The sequence below is a fragment of the Odontomachus brunneus genome, unplaced genomic scaffold (assembly GCF_010583005.1).
Source record: "Odontomachus brunneus isolate Ranch 3 - 2012 unplaced genomic scaffold, Obru_v1 Obru_scaffold_016, whole genome shotgun sequence".
Lineage (NCBI taxonomy): Eukaryota > Metazoa > Arthropoda > Insecta > Hymenoptera > Formicidae > Odontomachus > Odontomachus brunneus.
Window position 1 is genome coordinate 47,289 of NW_022639466.1, and position 25,992 is coordinate 73,280.

The 25,992-nt window shown below is 34.3% G+C and overlaps 3 protein-coding genes across 12 annotated transcripts in view; 1 reads left to right on the plus strand and 2 right to left on the minus strand.

Annotated features, from left to right (window-relative positions):
- Nucleotides 1-25,992, minus strand: part of LOC116841492 (A disintegrin and metalloproteinase with thrombospondin motifs 1-like) — a 90,230-nt gene that overhangs the window by 45,712 nt on the left and 18,526 nt on the right. The window contains exon 1 of one of the 10 annotated variants that reach the window (XM_032809491.1): nucleotides 18,903-19,043. The exons of 8 other annotated variants lie outside the window; for them this stretch is intronic. The gene's annotated coding sequence lies outside the window, so the exon portion shown is untranslated. Of the gene's footprint in view, nucleotides 1-12,710; nucleotides 12,730-18,902; nucleotides 19,044-25,992 lie in introns of those variants that run through there. One more of the 10 variants, XM_032809492.1, reaches the window with a different exon arrangement.
- On the plus strand, nucleotides 4,458-5,437 carry LOC116841580. The gene is made up of 4 exons (XM_032809670.1): nucleotides 4,458-4,752; nucleotides 5,144-5,200; nucleotides 5,292-5,363; nucleotides 5,420-5,437. The coding sequence occupies exons 1-4, from the start codon at nucleotides 4,552-4,554 to the stop codon at nucleotides 5,435-5,437; spliced, it is 348 nt and encodes a 115-aa protein (XP_032665561.1). The 5' UTR covers nucleotides 4,458-4,551.
- On the minus strand, nucleotides 19,226-20,936 carry LOC116841495. The gene is made up of 3 exons (XM_032809501.1): nucleotides 20,489-20,936; nucleotides 19,678-19,847; nucleotides 19,226-19,556 (listed from the first exon to the last, which is right to left on the minus strand). The coding sequence occupies exons 2-3, from the start codon at nucleotides 19,716-19,718 to the stop codon at nucleotides 19,259-19,261; spliced, it is 339 nt and encodes a 112-aa protein (XP_032665392.1). The 5' UTR covers nucleotides 19,719-19,847; nucleotides 20,489-20,936; the 3' UTR covers nucleotides 19,226-19,258.

The window sequence follows — 25,992 nt, forward strand, 5'->3', positions numbered from 1 at the left end:
GTCAGATCGCGAGTCATTCGTCGTAACTGGCCGTTTATCGTAATTATGCCAATTATCCGAAAATTCACGCATCGGACACGCGCGACGGGCCTCAATAGAAACAGACGTGCCGGTCACACTCGGTGTGTGTATTGATTTCGGCCGACATGCGGCCCAACAGATGTTTTTTACGATATTTGCTTTGTGGAGGGCCTTTTACGAATACGACGGCGGCAGAACCGCTAATTTTATTACGACGCAAATATTTTCACTCCCTGTTCGCGAAGCGAGCGGATGTAACAAGGTGAGCTGCTGCTCGACATAGTAGCTCTATCCTCGTTCAATGACTTTCCTTCGGTCTTATGGTGCTTATGGACAGCAGGAAGCAACGAAAAGTGCTCGCTTCCGGAATGCGAAAATACCGGTCGGGACGGATCGAGTGTCGTGAGAAATCGTGACTGCGTTCGAACTTCTACTTGCTGTAACGCGCCGTAACTGAAACCGAAATTCCAGCCGTTACACGCGATTCGCCGATGAATCTCTATTACGATCTGTATCTTTAAATGTGCGATGTGATACGACAAGACACGATACGTAACGCGAGCCGCATGCGTGTAAAAGAGACCGTGTCTGGTTGTCACACTGATTAAAGAATGAAAAATAATTACCAAACTGTTTTTTCAATAATTTTTTAACAAACAATGAGCGCCGAATAAAACCATTCGAGGGTTACTCAGGATGATGTCCTTCACAACATATCTCAAAATCAAAGTGATTAGAGCTGGGTCCTTTATTCCTTTATACGGAATAATTATCCCCGAATGATCATTTTGATTAAAAGAAATTACTTTTACAAATTATGTTGCAATAACGGTTAACGAAATACAGGAAAAATTAGATGAATTTATAATATTTCTCACAACTAACCAAAATTGTGCGGCCAGTAATTCCAAAAACGGTGGAGTAAAAAAACAGACACAAGAAAAAGTTTATTCATTGCGTACAGTTTGAAAAATACCATATGCGATACTTTTGCCATGAGCCATTTTGTCACACCTGATTAAAATGATAGAATTAATTTGCACCATAGAGAAGAATATGCTTCACTATCTATTAAGTGAGATATAAGCTTTGTGACAACTAATTCGTGTGACTTCTATAAAGAGTATTTGATAATTCATAACATATAGTTCATGACAATTTATGTACAGGTAGAGATCATCAAATTGAACACAAAATTCCTCTATCATTTTGCAAACAATTATATGAAACTTGAAAGTATTAATCAAAGAAATTTGGTGAATGATCACGCATGTGAGATACAGTGAATGAGCTGTGATGGCAACGTCAAGAGTTTATATTATACATTAAGTCATAAACTTAACAAAAAAATCCTCTACCACTTTACGAATAGTCACGTAAGTTTTTAGTTATTAATTAAAGAAGATTGGTGTATAAGTACATTAATTAAAAATTTAAGTGGTTAAAGAAGATTGGTGTATAAGTACATTAATTAAAAATTTAAGTGGTTATTGGTAAAATGGTAGAGAACTGTTTCGTTTCAGTTTGACTTGATATATTATACTCGTACAAGCACATAGCGACAGACGTCGTCATCACAGCTCCTTTACTATATCGCATGTGATTATTCATCAGTCTTCTTTAACTATCTATCAAAATCGTAGTTACGTAGTTGTTTGCAAAATAGCAGGTAAGGGAATTTTGTGTTCGGTTTGATTTCTACTTGCACACAACTGTAAGAGATCCAATCTCCCCTATCTATTTTAAATATATTTTATTATTGCGAGGAATAAATTCTTTCCGTACAAACGAATTTCATATTTTTTATTAACTTTTAACTTTAATGGTAACATATATATATATATATATATATATATATATATATATATATATAATATATGTTATATTAACATTATTCACACATATTGAATATATGTTATCATTAAATTGATTTAAAATTTATTAAATCACTTATCGTAAATTTAATCGTTATATACCTTTTTGTTCTACTTTTAATGTGGTTTTCATGCATAATTTGAAGCAGTTCTTGAGAATAAATTAGAATAAAATTTACATCAATACGCTTGGCTCTCGACGTTTCTATCAGGGTTAATTAATCATTATAATACCAGATGCGCTCCACGTTCCAAGATTCGGGGATTCAGACATCTGTCGTTAATACGGTCTGGTGTAAACGTTGCACACTGTAAATCGATGCATTGGCACGCATCGACAAAATGAAAAGAAGCTGTGCGAACGTGTGAAGCAGGATCGTATTATGCAAAGTGGGAAGATATTTCGAGAACGCACGAATGTCACATGTCGGGATTAAAGTGAGGTTCTTAATACGTGCTTGTGTACCGGACGAGTCTCGAATAACGATTCGACTGTGGTGAGACACATGTGGCGCGACTCAAGGCCAACACAGGACTATTCTTTCCTCTCTCGTGTAAAATCGCGACTTATGCTGTATCCATGACGACGCCTTTGCGATTCGCGTCGATTGAACAACGCGCGCCAGAGTTGTCGAAGACCGATTTCTACACAGAAAAAAAGGATTTGCTGCAGCAGCAAACTAATTTGCTATATATGGACAGTTAAACATAATTCGCTGTGTTAGCTACACACAGGAATTCTTTCTGCAGGAATCTATTTTCTTGCTATGATAACAAGAAAATCTGCTCGTACAGCAAGACAAGTGGCTAACGCAGCAAATTTGCCAGATGGATAACTAAAAATAATTTACTACTTTAGCTACTTTTTTTGTTGCAGGAGCAGATTTTCTTGTTATCTTAACAAGAAAATTGGTTCCTGCAGCAAAGGAAAAATGGCTAACACAGCAAATTATGTTTAGTTGTCCATATTTGTTGTTGTTTCCATATCCTTTTTTCCGTGCAGGAAAAGGCTCGGCGGCTCGAGAAAGCGTCTTCGGCACGTCGTCGTTCGAGAATCAATCATCCCGAATTTATTCGCGATGTCGTCGCAGGTGGCCGGCGTGCATCGCGCGAAATAGTTCAGTCGCCGCTGACGCACGTCCGCGTTGGACTTTCTCTCATGACCTAAACGGCAGGGGATGACAGTTGCCGCGAAGTGCCATTTGGAATATGCGCCGTCCTCGAGGACACTCGCAGGCGCGAAGCACGCTTTTCGTCTACACGGGAACGTCCGTTCATACGCGTGTTCGACTGCTCCATCGTCATCGTTTCCGGTTTGTAGGCAAAAAGAAAAAGGAAAGAAAAGAACACAATTTCTTCGCGAACATGTCTACCAGTCAGAGAATCGATTGTACGTGCCGGACAGCTGTCGTATCGGCTCGCCAGATTGTATATTACCGACAGAGAGAATTATGACGAATTGGAGTCTCACGATTCGGAACGATGGGCGGTAATAATTTATTTATGCAAAGTGAGTGACGGCGAACGAAAAATTATTTTTGCACGACTGTAGACTTAAAAAACAACGTGCGAATGTTGACCTTTTCTTCCACCGTTACCTCCATAAATTAAAGGAGTATTCTAGATTGAAAGGTCGCAAAAAAAAAATACTTTTCCGGGACTTTTTGTAGAAGACGAGAAAATCGAATAACGTGAAGCTTTGAGCTTAAGCTATTTATTAAGTCTTATTTTGAAGATATGTTTTTATTGTCTAAGTGAGATAAAGACGTTTTTCTCCTGTATATTATATCCTTGTTACTAGGAGTAAAAAAGAACGTATACGAGCGTAAAAGGTTCCGGTTCTTTTATGGGTTCCACTACAATAAGCTATTAGTCATAAGTCACGAGCACATTAACCAATCACAGTCGACTTTTTCAAAAATAATCGACGATAATATGATTAGTCAACCTACGATTTATGACTAATAGCTTATTGTAGAAGGCCCATTAAGTATCTGAAACGCAAAAATCAAAAGTTTATTTATGCAAGAGAAATATGGCTACTGTCTGATCTAGAATTCAACATTACCATTCTGCGCAAAATGGCAGCCTTTTCATTAAAAAAAGTTTTTAGTTTTTCCACAAAGTGTTGTTAGTGTCTTATTAAGAGAAAAAGTACTAATAAATGTATAATCTGTACATAAATATCTGTTCTAGCTCAAACGATAGCCGCACTTTTCCTGAAAAAGAAAATATTTTGTTCAGATATTTAGAAAAGACAAAATCACTTACACTGTTTGTATGTGTATTTTCGGAAGGATGTAACACACTGAAGGAAAGCGTTTTTGTCTCACTTAAATAATAAAATATATTCTTGAAATAAAGAATATGCAAAGTTAGACATTATACTATTGGTTTTTCCATTTTTCTATAAAAATTCCGGAAAAAAACATCTTTGTGATCTTTTATACCTTAATATTAATTCACCTAAGAGTCTTGTTCGTTACGAACTTTTAAGATAGAGATTCCGGCGCCCGTTAGCGAGCAATGATCGTCGGTTTGAACAAGATGCCTCCTGTCCTCTCTCCGTGTCTCAGGGACGTGTCCGCGAATCGAAATCGCTCCTTTTCGCGTTTCATTGCACGTCGCGCATTCCGTAACTGGACGGGCATCGCCGATGTATGGGAACCATTTCGCCTTGATGCATTTTTCAGGTTTGGCCCGGTCGGCTGACGGTCGCCGCTGCTCAAGGAGTCCGGAAATCGGCTTGAGAATTACGAGCGCGTGCCGTTCCCTCGAGGGAATCGAGGTCTCGTCAGAGTTCGCGATTGGTCTCTCTTCGATTGTACGTGTGAAATCGTGCATCCCGCGAGTCAGTGTGAGATACAAGAATATTTTCATTAACGATATCAAAGTACAAGTAAAATCTGGAGCATTTACGATGCATAAAATCCCGTACACAGTCACACTTAGAATCGCAATTTTCACTTATTTGAGAAATCAAGATAGATCCAAATTAAATTCTAGACAATTTTCTATATTTGGGATAAAAATGAAATCTGTCCAATTTTAGTACCACAATACGATACATCTGTTTAAAACACGTTTTGATAATTTGATCAGAATCCATGTTATATTTAGTAATGTTTGGAAAATTTCCATATGGAGTTATACTGGCAGTAATTTAATAAAAATCCATAAGTAACTTTAATACGCCGTGTGACGTCGCTAACATGTGTTAATGATTGTTGTTAATTTGTCTTTTTTAGAGTCAGAAGAAGAGCCAACTTATTCGGGATAGACAAACTTGTATACGTAGTGTAAATGTACGTTGATGATTTTTAGATAACTTATAATTTTTATAAGGAGTATCTACTGCAAAACTTTAGTAAATGATGGTTTCTCATTTGTGAGCAGAGCAAGACTAAAGATTGGAGAGACAGACTGAAGAAGTTTGGCAATATAAGAATTAAATGTAACACTACCCTTGTAAGTGATAATCGAAATTCGAAGAATGCCTTTTAAATATAAACCTTTATTTATAGGTTAGCTACAAGCCATAGTTACGATTTGATTCATAGGATAAATCGTAATAGTGTGTGTTAAAAACAGATTAAATAATGATTAAATAATGAAGCGATCTTACGAATGATTGAGCTTCAATTCCGGTTTCGAGATACCGCACTCTTAGAAATAATTTGTTAGAATATGCATAACTTATGCAAGTAATAGATGTGCGAATTATCCGAAAGACTAAGATACTTGATAGACTAAAGACCGGAAGATAAGAATAAGAATGGGAATGCTAATGCGAATGCCAATGCTAATGCGAATTGCGACTGTGAATTGAATTGACGCTTTGATTTACTGTCGCCTTTTCATAAGCACGCGGTGAGAAATCCCCCGCGCGAGTTCTTGTTACCTTGTTTAAAAAGTGAAAAAATGTGTTTCAAGCCATAAGAGAAATAATCAATATCATAAATCGAAATACTAATAGCTTATTATTTGTTCACAGGTTATCCAGGTTTATGGTACCCGAGTTTATAGCTTGCTTATGATATCCTGAGTGGTGTTCGATATCCGATGTATCCGATCAAATCATTCTGATTTGTAAACATTACATAGACGTAACAGCCGTAACTCTGCGATAAAATCGTAGAAACTTCTTTTTTTTAATTTGTAGGGAAAAGTCTATACTTTATGATAGTTATCATAAATGAGATTTACGAAGACAATTTCACCCCGTAGAATACGTTAAATTATGTAATTTGTTTGGAGATGTAACATATCCTTAATTTTACATATTAATTTTACAATAAAACAAATTTTATACAAATCTTCAGTACTACACTGAAAAAAATATCTAAAAATTAATAAATATTTATTGGGTGAGTACCATTAACATATTTACTTAAATCAAAATTCTTTGTCATTTAAACCGCGTATTGTTTACTCGGTTTAAATAAACAATAAATAAATGAAGAGAATTTTTATTTAAGTAAATATGTAAATAGTATTCATCTAATAAATATTTGTTAATTTTTTAATATTTTTTTCTTAGTGTATTCCCAGACAACATAATGTCTAAAATCGAGACATTAAGATGTCTTAAAAATCATTTTTAAGATGTCTTTCAGACGATTTACGTATAAATGTTTTTAAGACATCTTAAAGATTATCTTTAAGATTATCTTATGTCCCGATTTTAGACATTATGTCTGGGTTAGTATGCTATATTACTCAACAAAAATTTTTCATGCGTATGCAGTGTATAAATATCTTCGCTTGTGATGACAATGTTTCCCACCACACTCGTCAAATATTTCAATGCTACGGAAACATCTTTATTGCGGCTGTTGAAGTTCACAAGTGATCACTCTGGCCACTTTAACGAGCGCAAGCAACGTTTGACGTATGAGTTTTCAACGGTATTCAATATACTCTTCCATGAGATTAAGTACCGACGACGGGGAATTTTATAACCTGAGAGTGAGAGTTTTTACTGTGCGGAACTTTCGATTAACCATCACAGAATTCGGAGTTTATTTTGTCGAGTGTGCGCGCATCCATGAGAGGAAGACAGAGACTCTTGATAGTAAAACTTTCGAGGTGCACATCGAGGTGAAAGAGTCTCGTGCTCGAGCGAAGAGCCATTACGCATGAAAGTTTAATTTTTACCGGATAAACTCAGGGCCAGACACTGCTCTTCGTGGGCCCTGTGTTCGCTTTTATTCGCTTTTATACAGAAGAAAAGAGCCTGGTTGAATTAACATGACATGTTCGTTTAAGCAAATTTTGATGAAGATAAACAGACTTTCTATTTTACGGTTATTATAATGAGATATTCTAGCATATAATAAGAACATTTAGTTGTAACAGTTCTAATTATAATAGTTAGTGTATAGTTAATTATTTATAATAGCTAGCCAGTTTGGTTACCGCATATGTAGTAATAATATCGAAGTGTTTGGTTATTATGACTACACGCGACGAAAGAATATGATTGGATTAACGTTGGATTAGCCATTTAGTTAAATGTCTGTTGGTTAAACTAAACAGAATTTCTGATTATTATAATCATATATTCTTATGTTCAACGCTAAGCAATATATAACAGATGTATCAAATGGAGAAGTGGCGTAACGTGTAGATAGAAGTCTCACAATCCCGATTAAATCCCAGAGTAAAAACGAATTCTTGAAGTACAGTATAAAATTAAATCAATTAAGCGGCTAATTTCAAAATAATCATGCTAACATCTTTCAGAATATACACAGTTTTAGTTAGAAAAGTAATAAAATTTCTAGTAAGGAAGGTGAATATATAATCTTATTACTATAACTAAACATACATCTGATTATTTTAACCAGAACACATGTAATCAAATTTGTTGGGTTACTTTAATCAAAATTATGATTCGTTCATTTCTCACCAAATAGTCTGATTAATGTATTACGAACTCAAATTAATTCAACCAACTCTTTTTTCTGTGTAGTTTCGTAAATGACGAATCGATTGACCAAATATGCGACGACACGTTAATGCGATTATGTCGTAGTCTCGTTTTGGTGGAGCGAATAGGAGAAATTCATAAGCTGCTGATATCTAAAATCAGAAGTAGTGCACGATATGACGTACATTCTTTATCCTGAGATTAAGAATTGGTGTAAAGTAATTCCTTTTTCTTAAGTATTGGCGCGGAACTAATATATTCGGCTTATGACTTTTTCCGGGCGCAAGAAACCACACGCAAAAAAATCTCAGTTGGTGCAAGCGAATAGGAACCAACTGAAAATTAGGTAATCAGAAGCGATATCTCTGTTTTGAAAACTAATATTTCTGTTGTCAATATGGTTACAAGATATTTTCCCGAATATTTAGCCAAATATGGTTACAAGATATTTTCCCGAAAACTAGATGGAAAAATGTTTGTACCGACAAAAATCTCAAGACAACACAATTTTAATTTCTGCGGATTAGTGACAGTTTGTTATTCCACACATACACACACATATGTCAAAACGACTCCGCAAAATTCATGGACTTGCTACTTCAATAGTGTCACTAATCCGCAGAAATTAGAATTGTTGCCTAAGGGTTTTTGTTGGTACCACCATTTTCCCATCTACTTTTCGGGAAAATGTCGTGTAACCGAAAATATTCGTCTGAACATTCAACGATATTAGAACTCGGTTGAAGCAACTGAAAACAATTGACTATACAAAAGCCTCAAAAGGAATTTTTCTGTTCCTACAGTCGAGTTTTCGTTTGATTCCTGGGCAACCGAAAATTCGGTCGCACCAACAGAATTGTTTTTTCCGTGCATGATCGAGATTTTAATAGGCCGCTCAAATGTTCCTTTAAATCCAGACTCTTGTTTTGATTGCACGCTCTTCACGCTATTTGTGCGCGCGCCGTTATAACTGCTTCTGTCGAAAACAACTATTCGTACATGAATCAGCATGTAGTGAATACATCTCTCAATTATGTCCAGACGAGATACCACATTATCGTAACATCTTTTGAAATGCCGTTTTGTTTTAATACACTTTTGACACTCTTGCATTGCTCGGCCACATTTGTCACCCCCGCCAGTGTAAGCAAAAGCCTGTTCCCTCTACGAAAAGGTCACTTCTCGTCCTGTGTTGTATCATTCATCTCTCATCTATTTGTGAACATTATATGCTCCTAAATTCGTAGACCTCTTTCTTAAATCATTCTGCGTCTCGAGATAGTAACGAGAGCGACGGTAAAAGCCTCTGTCGTCTGCGCTGGCCGGACAAAGACAGCTGGCACATTTGTAATTTCGGCGGGGATAATGCGTTATTCCAAGCCATATTGAACGATTTGCGAGTCAATGAATGTCGTGACTGATGCCACCGAAACTAGCGAATCTCATTAAAACCGGTTGGCAGTTATATATACGATGATATCCTCTGTGTGCCCTCCAAGTAGGAAAAAGAAAGGTGTATCTTCCCGATGGAAATATGCTGACTAAACAGCGATTTTGCCAGTTTTACTACTGGTTGACGCCATACTGATGACACGTCGATCGGCCGAGCAATCGGTATGGCCGATCCAAGACCCGTTTCCACGAAACCCGAAAAAGATATGCGCAAAAAGCAACACCAACTTGTGTCGGTCGCGCTCCCGAAAAGCCTGCGGTTTATTCATCGAGTTGTGACCCTTGCCGTCTCCTCGACGCATCGTGAATCCCCATAGCAAAAAAATACTCCCCGTGTCCTTTATTAGTTAGTCAACGAGAAGACAAACATTATTCCGGTCTAATATCTCAGTGATTATGTAGAAAAATAGCGCGCTGCCTGAAAGCGGACACCAAATTGCCAAAATGCAAACATCTCTTTCCTCTTCATTTCCTTTCCTTTCCTTTTTTTTATACTTATGACTTATTTTGCAGACCGGTTCTACGTTGAGCTGCCAATCGGCCCACGTCTCGCGGAAAAATACCATCAGCGAGACAGTTTGTTGCTGTTAGTAAACCGCGGTCGCGAAATAGCAGTAATAGCAACGTTTTGCACTTCGTAGCGCAGAATCGACAACCAGTGAAAATACAAACGCATATCTCGATTCGATGAGAGAATGTACAAGCTGCTTCTCTCCTTGTCTAATAATTCCAATGCTGCTGAAAACTACAAATTAGGTAAAAATTGATGTTAAGTCGGATGATAGTATGAGTTGTCGTTATGTAAGTAGCATAAGTTGTAACGTGGATTTTGCGATTGGACAAAGCTTTCTCTTTAACGAAATAAACGGCTATGCAGTTTACATAACAAACACCGCGCGGCATTTATGGCATTTAGCAATTGTGCTGGCGGAACGTAGTTCGCCGAGCAAGTGTTTTGAACGTGTCGCGAAATATTTGTTTACCTACACACGTCTAAATCCCGTTTTAGACAGCTTATAATTCGCGACGGAATTTGAGACGTGGAATTCTATTCGTTCCTGAACATTTCCATACAATACCTTCTCTCTAGGAGTCGATTCGACAAGCTAAACTCATTCTTCCTTAACATAGTCTAGCAAGTACAGTGGAACCAATAATTCTCCCACTATTTTAAATCATGAGCGATGATAGTTCGTTTAACTGCAAACATATTTGGTTCCGATAGATTTGTAATATATATAAGATAAAATGTCTCTGTGTCTCTCTGTCTGTCTATGTGTGTTTCCTATAAACTTCTAAAATTTGATATTTGACCGATCTGAGCCAAATTTTGCATAATCGTCTAGGACCCTACGAAAAATATAGCCTATATAAAATTGGATATTCACTTCCTTTGATTTTACCCTCTTGACACTTTGTGTTCCTTGATAATTTAAATTTCGCTGTTTTAGATATAAGAAGTCTGGCGTAAAAACGCCGAATATTTTAAGTTAATTTGGAAATAATTTGTAAAAATCAAGATATTTATTGAAGAGACTACGATATAATTTTTTGGTGATGCAAAATGAAAATGAGTTTTGAAAGTACTTTAAATGTTGAAAACGATAATGAAAACCACAAAAATCGTTATGATTGCTTATTTATGAGATTTTTACTAAAGAAATATAATAAGTATTCCTTATTTGTACTTATTAATAACTATGTTGTTGTCTTTGATATTTACTTATATCTTAGAATATATACAAAGATATTATTTCTCGCTTTATCGGTTTTTGGCTTTAGTACGTTATAATGTTTTCGCTTGTGATTCAGAATATGTACCATCTTGCGTTTTTATTGAGTATTCATTATTTTAAGCATATCCTTCTCGGTATTTATTATTTTTAGTATATCCTGGATTCATTAATTTAGTACGACGAAGATTTATTAGACATATTTATTTATTGTTTGTATGAAATATCTTAGACAAACTTGCTGTGTGTATACAAGAAAGAATTCTTTTATTACACTAACTTTTATAATTTTATCCTACAGATATCTATACTATATTAAATCGCCAACTTGGGGTATTGGCATATATGGAAAAGCTGAGGCCGGAAGGATTTCCGGTTCCGGCTTGACACTTTACAACAAAATGGCCGCTTCCGCTTTTTTAGCTATTGAGATGTATTAAAATATTTGTTTTCAACTTCAATGAAATAAAATGTTTCAGTTCGAATATTTACAAATTTTAATTGAAACATAACTCTCAGACATAATTTTAAAATATTGCAAAGCTCAAATATTTATTACAAATAAATGCATTCAACTTATTTAAATAAATAAGTATTTTTTGTACTAATTTTGCATTTTGGAATGCAACATCTACTCGATATTTTCTCAAAAGGACAATTAAAACTTTACAATTATAAATCTTAGATATCACCACGTCGACTATTATATACGCACTACATATACGCACATATATACACTACATATATACATTGCCACCATTTTATTGTAAAATCATGGCTAAAACTGGAAATCCTGTCAGCTTCAACTCTTTGGACAAAGTTAGTAATCTAATATAGACATCTGTGGTTTACCCATAAAATATATGAAAAATGTGATGATAATACTTAACAATATATGACAATATATGATACATATAATATTGAAGTTAGAGTCACATAGATTGAGATAAGTTAGGTTTTTTGAGGTTAGAGGAGTATAGAGGGAAAAAAGCAACTCTCCCCTATCAATACATGTACTGTTTGTACGTACACATCAGCAAATTATATCCTTTAGCATAAATATTAAACATAAGATTTTTTAATTTTTCTTGTTAATAATTTTTTATTAAATAATAAGCAGCGACTAAAAATTTCCAAATGTTACTTAGGGCTGTTATCTTGACAATACATATTGTCGCCAAAGTTATCTTAAAAATCTTGTTTATTTATTATGTAATTCCGATTTCGCGGTACGAATTCACGATAAACAACGACCTCTTTTGACATTTTTGTACTGGAAAAGAACTTAACGCGATAAATTTGATGAAAAAGTCCACAGGTGAAAATATAGTTCGTTAAGTTTGGAGCTTTTTTATCCGCGATTACTAAAAAAATTGTCAAAAATATAACACGAAAATACAGAACGGAATTGTACGAATATTTTGTCGGAACATTATCGCTAGAATCGACTATGTAAATCAACACAATGAATGCGTCGATTTGCATATCTGGCGAGAATGAAATGACTAGCTAATTGGTTATTAATATTCGCATACGTATAAGAAATTATCACGAATGTTATCATATGTAATAGGAAGAGCAGCACGATGTGAAACACAATCACATAACTCAAGAAACTCGCTCGAAGGTGTGTAACGAATAGTGACTGCCGGCGGAAAATCAGAATGTAAGGTGACGAGATGTACGAAGAAGACTCACATGATCGACGGTACTCGCGCGAAATACACCCCAGGCTTGATGAAAAATCTATCCAAGTTGGATTGATAGACACGAAGATACTATCACGAACTTGACAGGCTTATATTACTTATATACCGCGTGCCTCCTGCAGTTATATTTTACGAAACGTGATGTCTAAAGCATCATCCACTGCGCATGGCAATAATTCCCGAGAAATGAATGACGAGGGCGCGCGCGCGCGAGAAAGAAAGAGAGAGATGAGAATGATAAAGTATTTGCGAAAAGCCTATTTTTTGCCGTGAACGTGAACTGGTTCTACCCGTCTGCTCGTTCTCAACACAATAAAGCGCCTTATTTTTCTCCTCCTCGCGGTTCGCTTTCAATCCACGACGGGATATAAGTTGTTGGTCGACGGCCGTTTCCCTACCTTCGTCCGTCCGTTCTGTAAATCGGCCAATAATATTCTAATTAGGCTCGCGGGGTTCTTACTTCATATCCACCAAACGTGTTTCGAATTAATTATTAAGAAAAAAAAAACTTGTCCCATCGTCGCGAACGACAGAGAAATTATTTAAGTATCTTCCATCTTTTTGAAATTCAGCTTAATTAGCCGCAGGTCTAGGCGCGGAACGCGTGATATTAAAATCAACAACTTCGTCGAGATTGATATTTATATTTACGAATCATTTACGATTTCGTGGTAATAAATGTTTATTTTTTTTCTGTTGACTACACAGTCGCGAAATAACTGACGAGTCGTGTATATTTCATTTCTGTCGGGAAGTCTATTAATACACGTAATATCGTCATTCTGATACCACGTTCAGCCAACTCGTTTCTGTTTTCTTTCTTTTTTGTTATCTACACAATTAACACATTTTGGAAGAGTTTAGTACCTTCTTTCGATGCTTTATCAGCTGTTCAACACTGATCACTATAACACATTGTATATATGTAACACATTGTGTGTGTATGTGTGTGTGCATGTAATACGTAGGAGTCGATATGTTAGTCATATTACTAATGTACAAAATTGTTTATATCTTAGAAATGATTGAGTTTTTGACCAATATTTACTAAACTTTTTTATTCAGTATAGTGTGTACTATTTACCATATAAATGCTTTTTTATAACACACTGCGTATGTGTGTATTTAACATAACAGTTTTTTAGACACTTCCAACAATTTAAGGAACAGGTTGCAAGGTGAATTTTCAGCTGTTTCGTGCAGACTACAACTTGCAATTACAATTAAAAACAATTTTTTCATAAAAAATCAAAATCAATCTTGTGACTTTAAATGGCATCATGCACTTTTTAAAATAAATTCAATGCAATATCACAAAATTTATTAAAATGAATTCAATGCAATCACAAAATTTATTAACAACAATAGAAACTTAAAACAATAAAAAAACAATAGACAAACATTTATAAAACAATAGAAAAACCAACTTATGGAAGCAAATATTTAAATTGCTTATCTCCTTTTGCAACTTTTAGAAATCATGTTATAAGTATACATGGACCAATCCGATAGCCGTATCGTTCTCTATATTTCCGATGGATTTTTTCTTATGAGAATATCTGAAAACTCTTGTGTATCAAACACATTAATAATGAACTAATTATATATAATAATATTCAAAATCTTCAAGAAAGAATAATTACAGCTTGTGTAAATTTAGATTCAAATAAAAAAAGGCATATAAGAGATTTAATTGTTGCCGCTTTTCCGCGATGCTAATTGGTTCTCTCGCTTAGCTTATTTCATGTGGGCTGCAGCTTGTCGTTTGCGCCTGTCAAATTACCAGACAAATAGCTGTCATCGCGTTGGTTAAGTCACGAAAAAAAAATACAGAAGAGATATATCTCTCCCTATCTCTCCCTGTCTCTCCTGTCTCTCCCTGTTTCTCTCTGTCTTTCACTGTCTCTCTCTATCTATCCTAGTCTCTCCTTGTCTCTTCTCGTCTCTCCGCGTCTCTCCCCGTCTCTCCCCGTCTCACCCTGTCTCTCCCTGTTTCTCCCCGTTTCTCCCCGTTTCTCCTCGTCTCTCCCCATTTCTCCCCGTCTCTCCTCGTCTCTCCCTGTCTCTCCCTGTCTCTCCCTGTCTTTCCCTATAATTATTAATAAATTAAAGTATATTTTAATTTAATTTAATTTTTATTTAATTTTTATTTAATTTTTATTTTACATTTTTATTGTTTTTTATTAGCTATATGGCGCGCGCATGTATTGTTCTAGTAGATTCAAATAACATAATAGCTGCTACGCATATTTGTTAAAAAGAGCAGAATTTTGTGTTGCAGAAGGAGGTAAGTAATTTGAACATTTGCTTTCATAAGTTAAAGTTGTTCTATTTTTTACTATTGTTGTTAATAAAAGTAACATTTCTGATAGTGTATTGAATTCATCTTAATATTCTCTAAAATATTATGTAAAAGAAAGTGCATGATTTAAAACATGTGACCTTGATTTCTTTATGAAAAAAAGTATTTTTTTATTTTTTATTATGAAATCCGAAGAGCGGAAACCGTCAGTCGCGGGTACATTTCTCAAGTCGGTCTCGATAGAAAAGTGTGCATCGGTTGCTTATGCAATTCTTTGTTGCATTGCTCATGGATACTTTTTGCAATCGAGCATTTCTTATTACGCTGTACTAGCTGTGTCAAAACGAAGTTAGCCACGACAACGGATTTACGCAAATTGCTCTATTAGAGCGAACGCGATTTCCCGTGCAATCAATAGTGCGCTTTCATGGGCAACTGATATATGCGAATATCGATTATGCATTGTACTTACGCACTGCATTAGCAGTTATGAGAAAGGTAAATGCAACCTTCATTATCTCGATTTACATATTTATATTAAATCATTTAGATCGAAATATCGGGCGTATTCGCATAGAAAATTTTCAAGATTTTCTCAGATACAGCGCAAGTTCCGGTTAAAGAATTCAAATTTTTTGGTTATTCTATAAACAAAAAATATTTGACAATATAAATTTAAAAAAATCTGAAATATTGCAGAATTATAGAACAGGCAAACTTAATAACGAAACAATTTCTAGTTGGTGTCGGAAATTGCTTTTAAGCACAGTCCCTTCAAAGAAAATCCCTACTTATTATTACATCCATTTATTTTACTATATTAGTCAATAACATTTCCTATTTCACTCACAGATAAACGTACTGCTCACACATATATTTACACATATATTCACACATTAAACTCTTGAATATTCTTGCAAACATATCGAAAATTTTTATATAAAAATCGTATTCTGATACACTACATGTAAATAATTTACATACTACACATAATAATAATTACATATTACATTAATAATAAATCATGCAATGCATAAAAAATAATTAAGCACTTTATTATGCACCCACTAATATAAGTATCTATTTTCATAAGTTGTCAGTTATTTATAATATGTTAGTACAACTATTTATTTTACTACTGTATTTTACTATATTGTTCTATTTAATTAATGTATGATACCAGAGATGTGTTAGATGTTTTTACTGCTTCAACTATTATGATATACATAATATATATGTAATTAATAAAAATCATTTATGCGATTAATTTTATAAATATCTATCTGCATCTCTATCTATTATAAGAAATTATGAAGCAGAAAGAAAAAAAAAGAGAAAGAAGGCCGTCGTTAAGTAGCAAACGCGTAAGACTGATACGAATAACAAGGAAAGAGTATGTGTATATGTTTTCAATATTTTTTAAAAAAGTTTTATTTTTAAAAAATATGTTTTTGAAATATAACTTCATTATATATGGTTGCATTTAGCATAAGAGAACTTATGATGAAAAAAACATATCAGAGATTAGAAGACTCCCTTTCTGCAATTTCTTGAGTCGAACTATCCAAATATACAACTTCCGCGAATCGTTTAACCACGAACTGTCAAAGTTGTCAACACACGATCTAAACGCTGAAATGAATCACAACGTGGCAACGTAGAATCAATCAGCATGTCGGATAGGGAGAGATAAAATAGAAACCGAATAAATTTCGAGAAAACGTTGGGCAGAGCAAATAGAATCTGTTTGGTGTGTATTTCTCACTTGCAATTGCAATTTTATTTATTTGGGAAATCGTAATAAATCCCAATTAAATCTCAAAACATTTTCTATATTTAGAGTAAGAGTGGGATTCTTAATTGATATCGTAATACACTTATTTGAGACAAGATTGAGTAAGCTAATCGAAATTATAATACTTAAAAATATTTGGAAAATTTTCATGCGAATCACAATTCTTCTGGGGATAATAACTTTATATCCGAATTAAGTCAAGGAATTTTTTATCCGGGCATTCGCAATCACGAATCCTCGGGAGATAGGCCGCGCTGGTAATTATCCCAGATAATTCCGGGTAAGTAGTTTCTGCAGATGTTATTCGTAAGCGAGTAATGCAGCCTGATCGCTCCTCGGGACGACCGATAGCGTAACGAATGAGTAACTACTTTGTGCAAGAGGTAAGTGACCTTTCGGCCGGGTAATCGGACGGCTTCGGAGAAATTTCGATTGCGCAAGGGATGTCAATGGGGAGAGTCGTCACCTCTACGAGATGTAGGGGCTGCACGCCCGCAATCGCCTCGTCGCTTATGCAAGACGCAACGATGCAAAAGTCACTCATGCGGGACCTATCTACCTATCTATACAAGGACACTCTCGGAAACGCGCGAGTTTTCAGTGAGCGCGAACGGTGCAATCATTCATTTGTGCAACGTTCAAGACCTCGACAATGAGGACAGATACGTAGCCAATTAGTCTACGCATTTAGTCACTCGGAATTGATTTACGTCACGCGCCGGATTTGCCATTTTATTGTACACCTTTCGTATAACGCGTCCGTCGCAATAAATTAGAAAGAAAAAATTAACTTTCGCGGACTCGAGAGAGCGTACGTCAACGTCGAGAGTAGCACTTAGCTGAAGAAGTGAATGATATGAATAATATAAGCGAAATCAATGAGAACTAACTCTACACGAAAAAAATCTCGGTTTGTGTAACTAAAGAGGGACCGGATCGCTATTCTATACACATCTTTTTCACAACTCTTCTTCCTCCTTTCTTAACACTTTTACTTTTTTCCTGCTTTTGATTACGCGTCATATGTCGTATGAGCGGATAACTCTCTTCGCTGATACATATTCTTTGCTAGAACGTCAAGCTATTAAAATTTTACTTTTTGCTTGAAGCATTTTCGCTTTTTGGATTAAGCAACAGTCATGAAAAATGCGCAGCTAGAAACGGCTGGTTGAGAATTTCTAATAACTATCAATCTAGCGAATGGTAAAAGGCATTCATATATACAATCATGTGTGTATGTCAAGTTCCAGACAGTACACACAGTTGCACATCATATATAAATCGTTAAATGATGAAGCTTGTTTATATTTCACCGTAACGAGAATTTATTTGCGAGCAAGCGAGGTAACTAGCGCAACCTGTATATTGTAACTTTTTCAACAATCTTGAGGAAACTATTATAGTGATTTCTTCCAGGTGAATAAATTTCGCAAATGTCCAATTATGAATGTCATTAGTTCAATACATTTATCATCTGATTGGCTTAATTTTCTACCCATATTATGCAGTTAGATCGACTTTTTCATAAGTTGAAAAAATACTTATAGTGTCCACACATTAAAGAAAAATATTTGAAAATTTATTTGTGGAATATAAAGCTTATTTCATAGATATAAACTTCATTTCACAAAAATAAATTTTGTTCCTCAGAAATAAACTTCATATTCCAAATAAATTTTCAAGTATTTTTTTCTTAGCATATAACTAAATTTTAGTCTTTATTGACTTGTTACTTTTAACTAAATTTCTTTGTTGAAATTTTTACATTAGATTGTTGAATGGACTTAATGTTTATTAGATTTGACTTACAAGTGATGCAACTAAATTTACTCAGATAGTCGGTTCATTTCTTCACTCGATTTTTTTTTTCAGTGCATGCTAGCTGCAAGAAGCACATACAAAAGTTGTTAAATTTTAGCTGCATATATCTCAGCTCTCGAATCTCTTCGAAGGTCAATTCTCTTCTAATTATACAAATAGATAATATTTCACTGTGTATGTACAAATCCCATCAAATGTATATGTACAGTCCCATCAACTGTGTATGTCCCAACAAATTCTCAAAAAACTCATGATATAATTACCTTAAGATGTCTTTTAGAAGTTGATGTTATTTGGAATATAATATACGCACTCCATATCGTCGTCATCATGATGATCTGACGGATCAATGTCGCGATCGATCCGTTGTTATGACAGGTCCTCGTTCGTTGCGACGTCGTAACCTTGACCCGTATCGAACTAGACCGATCCTTAGAGTAGGTGAGTTAAGTACGTATGCATATTTCGCAACGTTGTTCCCAACACCAATTTCACTTCGACCGTGACTCGAGTCGGAAAGCGGCGTGGCCTCACGCGCGTCCCGTTCTTTTCGTGCCGCCCAAAACGTGCATCGCCTTTCCCAGCACAGTCGAAACGATGATATAAAGCGGTCTTGGAATCATATCGTTTCTTTACATAATTCTAAGGACGACTTGGACGAAGTGTTAATGAAACGTAAGTCATGACTTATCTGCGAAATGTCGCAACGGAAGTGTCTATCGGTATGGTAACCACATGGACTATGTTTAATCTCCTCGGTTGGCGGATTACAATTAGGATGGTAGTGCGAAACACTCGATATGCATGTAGCATATAATGAAACGACGCTTTCAGACCGTGCGACAATGACGGCATTGAGTATCGCGATGCACACACCTGTATCGTTGCGATAGTTAGCAACGCGTAACGAGCCGAGGCTGGAATTTCGACACTCGTACATGCAAGTGCAACGTGTATGAAAATTAGCTAATAAAAATTGAAGGCGCTACGCGGTGCATAGACACCGAAATTAAATGTCACCACCGTCTGGATTCTTACGTAAATCGCGCAACTGGATGCGGATTAATTGTTGACGTCATCTCTTCATACAAGTACGCTCGTAACTACAGATAAAAAGCGTCCGTGTGGTGGAAAACAGCCGTTGTCCCATATGTCCCGCTTGATGCATTCGCGCGTTTCAATTTTCGTGTTTTCCCACACACGTACGTCTATAAATCCAAGTAGGGATTAACTCATATTTGCATAAATAAATTTTAATTTCCGTACGGCAAATCGCGTCGTCATCAACCGGTCGCCACAGACGGACAAAAATACACCTTGTCAAGCACTATACCTCTCATTGTACATTATTTTTTCGTTAATTTATCGTGTATTAACTAATTGCGACGGCTGCTATTATGCTTTTGGGTATATAACACCGAAGCCTCTTTTCAGCCATCGCAGTAATCTTCAACCTTGACCTGTATTCAAACACCGTAAACAGGTGCCAGGCGACATATAATGTACGTACAGAATGTAAAATATACGAACAGATTTGTACATGTAGGTATATCGAGTGACTCGAGTGCCCGAAGAAAAGTACATTGCGTATCAAACATCAAAAATACAAATCAAAATGTCAATTGAGTAAAAAGAAGTTAGAATCATTGGAAAAAATTTAAATACATTTTAATAAGAGGTCTCATCACTTTTAAATAATAAATAATAAAATTTAACAAATTTATAATTTGAAATAATTATAATAACATAATTGTAATAACATGATTATAATGACATGATTGTAACAATATAAGAAAACAAATAAGAGAAAAAAATTTAAAGCAGAAGATGAAAGAGGAAAAAAAAGAACCTTAATTAAAATACATTAAACTGCATACATTGAGCAACATTTTATAGATCTTCTAATATTTTCATTTATTTCTTCGATTAATCGATTCTCACAATACCCTATATGTGATGACACATTTTACAAACAGCACACACACGAAACACGCACAAAACGTGCGTCGCACAGAAACGAAGAACGTGTCCCGACATCACTGAACTGTGCCGAGAATCTAAGGTGGAGATTTCTTTTAGAGCCCCTCCTTGTTGACCAAAAACTGCGCGTTAAGTAAGTCGACCTATGGCATTCGCGAAAATCAACGGCAGCGAAGAAGAAGCTTCGCGCACTTTAACCTACGTTACTAATGAGAAAAATGTTTATATATATATATATTTAAATTTGGTCTTTCTATATATAATAGTCATATATAATTATGTATAATTATACATAATTATATATGTCCACACGGTAAAATTGTACAAATATTATTAAAATAATTAATCTTTGTAGTACTTTGCGATGCTAACATTTAATTGAATAAAATTATTAACATTTAATTGAATAAAATTATTTTCTCTTTTTTCCATTCAGTTTTTTCTGTGTGGACTTGCATAATTACATATAATTATATAAGATATCTGACAATTATTGACACACCTGTATGTGTATAGGTTGAACTCATCAAACTAAACATAAAATTCCTTTATCATTTCGCAAACACACACGTAAAATATTGAGTTGTTGGTTAAAGAAAATTATTGAATAATCACGCGCAATACGGTACATGATGACGACGTCTGTCACTGTACTTGTACATTAAGTCAAACTGAACAAAAAAGTTCTTTATCATTTTACAAATGATGATATAAATTTTTAGTTATTAATTAAAGAAAATTATGCATAATTGTACGCGATAATGCACAGATCTTTTTTAATCAATAACTAAAAGTCTGCGCAATTATTTACAAAATAGTATAGTAATTTTACGTTTAGTTTGATGAGTTCATGTACCCATCTAGAGACAAAATTCTAATATGAATTATATATCATTGTGTATTATATATAATTGTATATGTAATTTTGCTCGGTCTATTAGTCCGTTCCACATAATGTCATTTCTTATTTTACTTTAAACAAAATAGGCATCTTGTTTAGACGGCGAACGTACACAAACTTTCCTTTATGTCTTTGAAAGAAACAATATTCATTCTATATACCTACATCGGAGCGTAAAAGTAAGATGTAATTATTCAACATTTTACCCTGAAAATTAGTTTCAAGAAACGATATTATTTATGAGATCACTTATGAGATCACTCGATATATCCGAGAATGAGTTTCTCACGGGGATTTTATTACACTCGCATGTGCGATATGTAGTGCAGTGTGTCGTTAAAGTCCTGAAATAACAAAATATGTGACAATACGTTGCTCACGTAAAAACAAGATTCCATAGGTCTTCGCGCTTGGTTGAACATAAAAAGCCACGTGGGATATATCTGTGATCTACTTGAACTCTGTTAAACGTTAATAAGACCACAAATCTCGAATGCGGAAAATTGCTTGACGCGATTGTTCCCTTCGCTGTGTAACATATCGACCAACCGCCGGCAATCGAGGACACGTTATGTTATGTGTGTCGAGGTTCGACGAATCGATCGTTTGTCGCGCGTAAATTACAGTCCGCGTCTCTCGGCATTAACACGGCGAATTAACAGCGTCGCTCTAACGGGTTCCAACCACGCGAACCATTTCTGCGACGTTGAGAAGTGTGTGAGATTTGGTGACATGTCTTGCATAGCGAATTAGTACATAGAAAAGTATTGAGTTCAAGTAAATGTTACTTGTTTCAAATATTTCATAAGTTTATACATTTGCAAATCTGTCACAAAAATTAATTACAAGCATCAAATTTAGTCAAAATACATTCTGAACTCTAATAAATTTAATATTTCAATCAAGAATATTAAACATTTTTGTTTACTATGTTTAAATTTTTGTTTATAGAGTTTAACTCTATTTTTCATTTCGATATATAATATTCTTGCAAAGAGAATAAAATCTCCTCTTGAGTATATGCATATATGAAAGTAACTTTTTCTCCATATAAATGTTAACAATTTTTTAAGCACCTTGTATAAGAGGATTCCACTAAGAATGAGAATATATTTTTTTTGACTGAATGATAATAAGCTTCTTCAGAATTTGCGATGAGTATATTTTCAGATTATTATCAAGAAGATATTCTTTGTTGAAGATAGCCATTACTTAAAAGAAGAAAAGTAAACTGAGTTTATCTTCGCTTTTTTTAACAATAGAACGATATTTTTCTGTGTGCACTTGCATAAAACGTGGTCGGCGTTTGTGCAAGTTGTGCAGCAATCGAATCGATTTTTCCGCCAAAACATAATATGTACAAGAAACAGAATAATTTTACGTAACATTGTTATTTAATATTACATAACTATTCCCTAATCCACTAGCTCTGTTCCTTAATCCACTAGTTACGTAATTTCCACAGCAATGATGGTGAATGAAGAAAATGTTTTTTGAATGATAATAACAATAACAATAATAACAACAATGTTCCTTTAAAAAGGAAGATCAATTGTACAATCCCTTAATAACAAATAATTTACTTTAATTACACAATAAAATACCCAGACTTTCATGATTATTACGACGTGAGACAATCAATGTGACGGAAAAAGACTCTACGATTATTTTAATTACATTTGTGAAGTAAATATACTGTATTGAATTAATAATTAAACTTACATTATCATAAATAAATATTATAAGTCAATAAGTAAGAGACAAATAAAAGTCGAACTTTATTAATCATGAGTAATCCAGTTTATAATTTCAAACTCAACTAATAAAAAGATAAAAAAACGAATATTATAAGACTGTTTCGTGCAAATTCTGATAATTCTTTTTGTATTTCTTTCATATTTCTATTTCGTCATTCTATGCGTTAAATATGAGTGCCGTATGTACCACTCATAAGAGACATAACGTTTACAAATCAATTAGTAAAGTTGTTGCCGAATCATACTTGTCTATGTCTGGGGACCTTCTACTCTGGCATATATTTCAATGCAATCGACGATATCATTGCGATGGACGCCGGTTTCGCATATTTAAAGGTAATCCGATTATCTTTATTGTATATTCCAATTAGTATTTTAATATCTGCTGATTTATTAGAGAAGTAAATCCTCTCCAAATTAACTCCAAAAATGGTGTGCATACACATGCGTCCCGTAAAAGCTCACTAATATATTCTGTCCTTCAAAAATGTCTCTTTAATTTACGGACATTCCACTTTGTCGATGGAGTCACGGTTCCGTAAGGCATATAGATGAAAACGTAATTAATGATTCATTTAGCAGTGATCGATACTCTCTGGGGCGGACGAAATTTTTCAGGCCGCAGATTTCCAACAGCGCGCGGTCCGCGTGCTTGATGCTCGAGGCACGTCCTGTCGAAGAGACCGCGGTCTGGAAGGTGCGTGTCAAGGTCACGCACATTTTCCGACACTGAATATTTCAAGCGAATGGCAGTCAGACAGACTGGACGGAGCGACTAGTCGGCCAATTTACGATTAGTACTTGAGTCACGTAACGCGCGGCAATAAGAAAGCAAAAATCGTCGGCTCGAATTGTTTTCAACCTCTTTCGCAACGATAATATAGCACGTGACATATGCATATATAACATATAATAAAGCTAAGACAGGAAACTTCGCTGGAGACGGTTGAATGAACCCGTCTGAGAACTTCGCGCAACTAAAGCCGCACTGGCCTACAAAAACAGAACTTTTTTCTCACATGTGAATTAAATTATGTGACTTATGTAATATTCTTTTATATAATATATTTTTGTGCTAAATTTAAAAAATGCAAACAGTTTTTCTATCACCCATAATTTTCCAGTGACACAATTTTTAAATATAAAAAAAATTATTTTTTCTATATATACAGATACGGTTTTTATTATTTGAAATGTAGAATCCTATAATTTTCTACTGTGTTTGACTTGTATTACACTACTTTAATAAAAAAAATATATATCACATAGTTTTTGTTATACTTTATGTATAATTGAAGAAAAATCGTTAATTTTACTGAATTTTTATAGAGGAATATATTGCTTAAATTTTTGGAGGAGTAATATAAGGAATTTTAAATTAAATCGAATTGCAAATTACGTGGAATGTCGTGTATATAATAAATTAAACCTCAGATGACCGTTACAAAAAGTACTGTGAGCGATGGAGAAATTCTGAATTCATTTTTGGTTTTATCTATAATTTCAAAATCAAATAATAAAAAGACGAATTAATATCATAAAGTTATTTTAAATAAATTTTGATAATCTTTCGTATTTTTTTCGCACTTGTATTTCATCATACTATGAAATAAATATAAATGTCATGTGAGTTACTCACAAGAAAGTCAACCGTTACAAAACGTCCAATAAAGTTGCTACCAAATTTATGTATACCTATCTACTTAGATACTTTCTCTCGCATAACAATACATAAGAAACATATGAAAAGTTCCATGTAATAAATTATGTGTGGACTAGTGTAATTAATTTATATGTTTGAACAGCCGTACAAGAAATAGAATTGTATTGGATTGAAGGTAACTATAACAAACTGTGTCATTTTCCTAGTTTATACCCAGATAGACTTTCATGATTATCATGATATAGAACAACTGATGATGGAAATTCTACAATTTTTTAAATTACATTTATAAGATAAAAAATATATTATAATGAATTAATTATTAAATTTTTATTATACAATAATGGAAGCTTTTAATTTTATTGATGCAACAACAAATTTACTCAAAATTATACACCAAAATTTTCGTATTACGTTTTACGTAACATATTGTTTTAAACAAAATTTGGTCGTTTTTTTCGTATTTCCTTCGTATTTTTTTTTCATAATTTTATATAATAAATATAACCATCATATATGAGCTATTTATAAAAATCGTGTATACAAGATATCCTATAACTCGCATCAGAGCTGCTTTGTACAGATAGATTAAATAAAAAGAATAAAAAATTCCTCTACTAGTTCTCGAAGAACCACGTAATTTCGAGTTATTAATTAAAAAAAACTGACGTGATATAATCATGCGTGATATGACAGATAGCGACGTCTGCAGTCGTGTGTTTGCAGATTAAGTTAAACTGAACAAAAAAATCCTCCATTACTTTATAAATAACGGTGTAGGTTTTTAATTATTAATTAAAGAACATTGGTGCATTATCCTACGCGATTATCCGACAATCTTCTTTAATGAATAACTCATAACTCTACGTGTTATTTGCAAAATGGTAATAGACTTTTTTGTTTATGTAGTTAGAAAGGCCCCTCGAATGTATGAAACTTTCTCATGAACAACTTTTTGATAGGACAAATATGTTTAAAGTTATTAGCTTGTAATACTTTATGTGGGCCACCCTATATATATATATATATATATATATATATATATATATATA

What these genes read in the sequence shown, in the direction of transcription:
- LOC116841580 (XM_032809670.1), top strand. Translation starts at nt 4,552, where the DNA reads ATGTATGGGAACCATTTCGCCTTGATGCATTTTTCAGGTTTGGCCCGG. An exon ending in CGTGCATCCCGCGAGTCAGT is followed by an intron (nt 4,753 to 5,143) that starts GTGAGATACAAG and finishes TGTCTTTTTTAG; the next exon opens with AGTCAGAAGAAGAGCCAACT. An exon ending in CTTGTATACGTAGTGTAAAT is followed by an intron (nt 5,201 to 5,291) that starts GTACGTTGATGA and finishes ATTTGTGAGCAG; the next exon opens with AGCAAGACTAAAGATTGGAG.
- LOC116841495 (XM_032809501.1), bottom strand. Translation starts at nt 19,718, where the DNA reads ATGACGTCAACAATTAATCCGCATCCAGTTGCGCGATTTAC. An exon ending in CATCCAGTTGCGCGATTTAC is followed by an intron (nt 19,557 to 19,677) that starts GTAAGAATCCAG and finishes TCGAAATTCCAG; the next exon opens with CCTCGGCTCGTTACGCGTTG.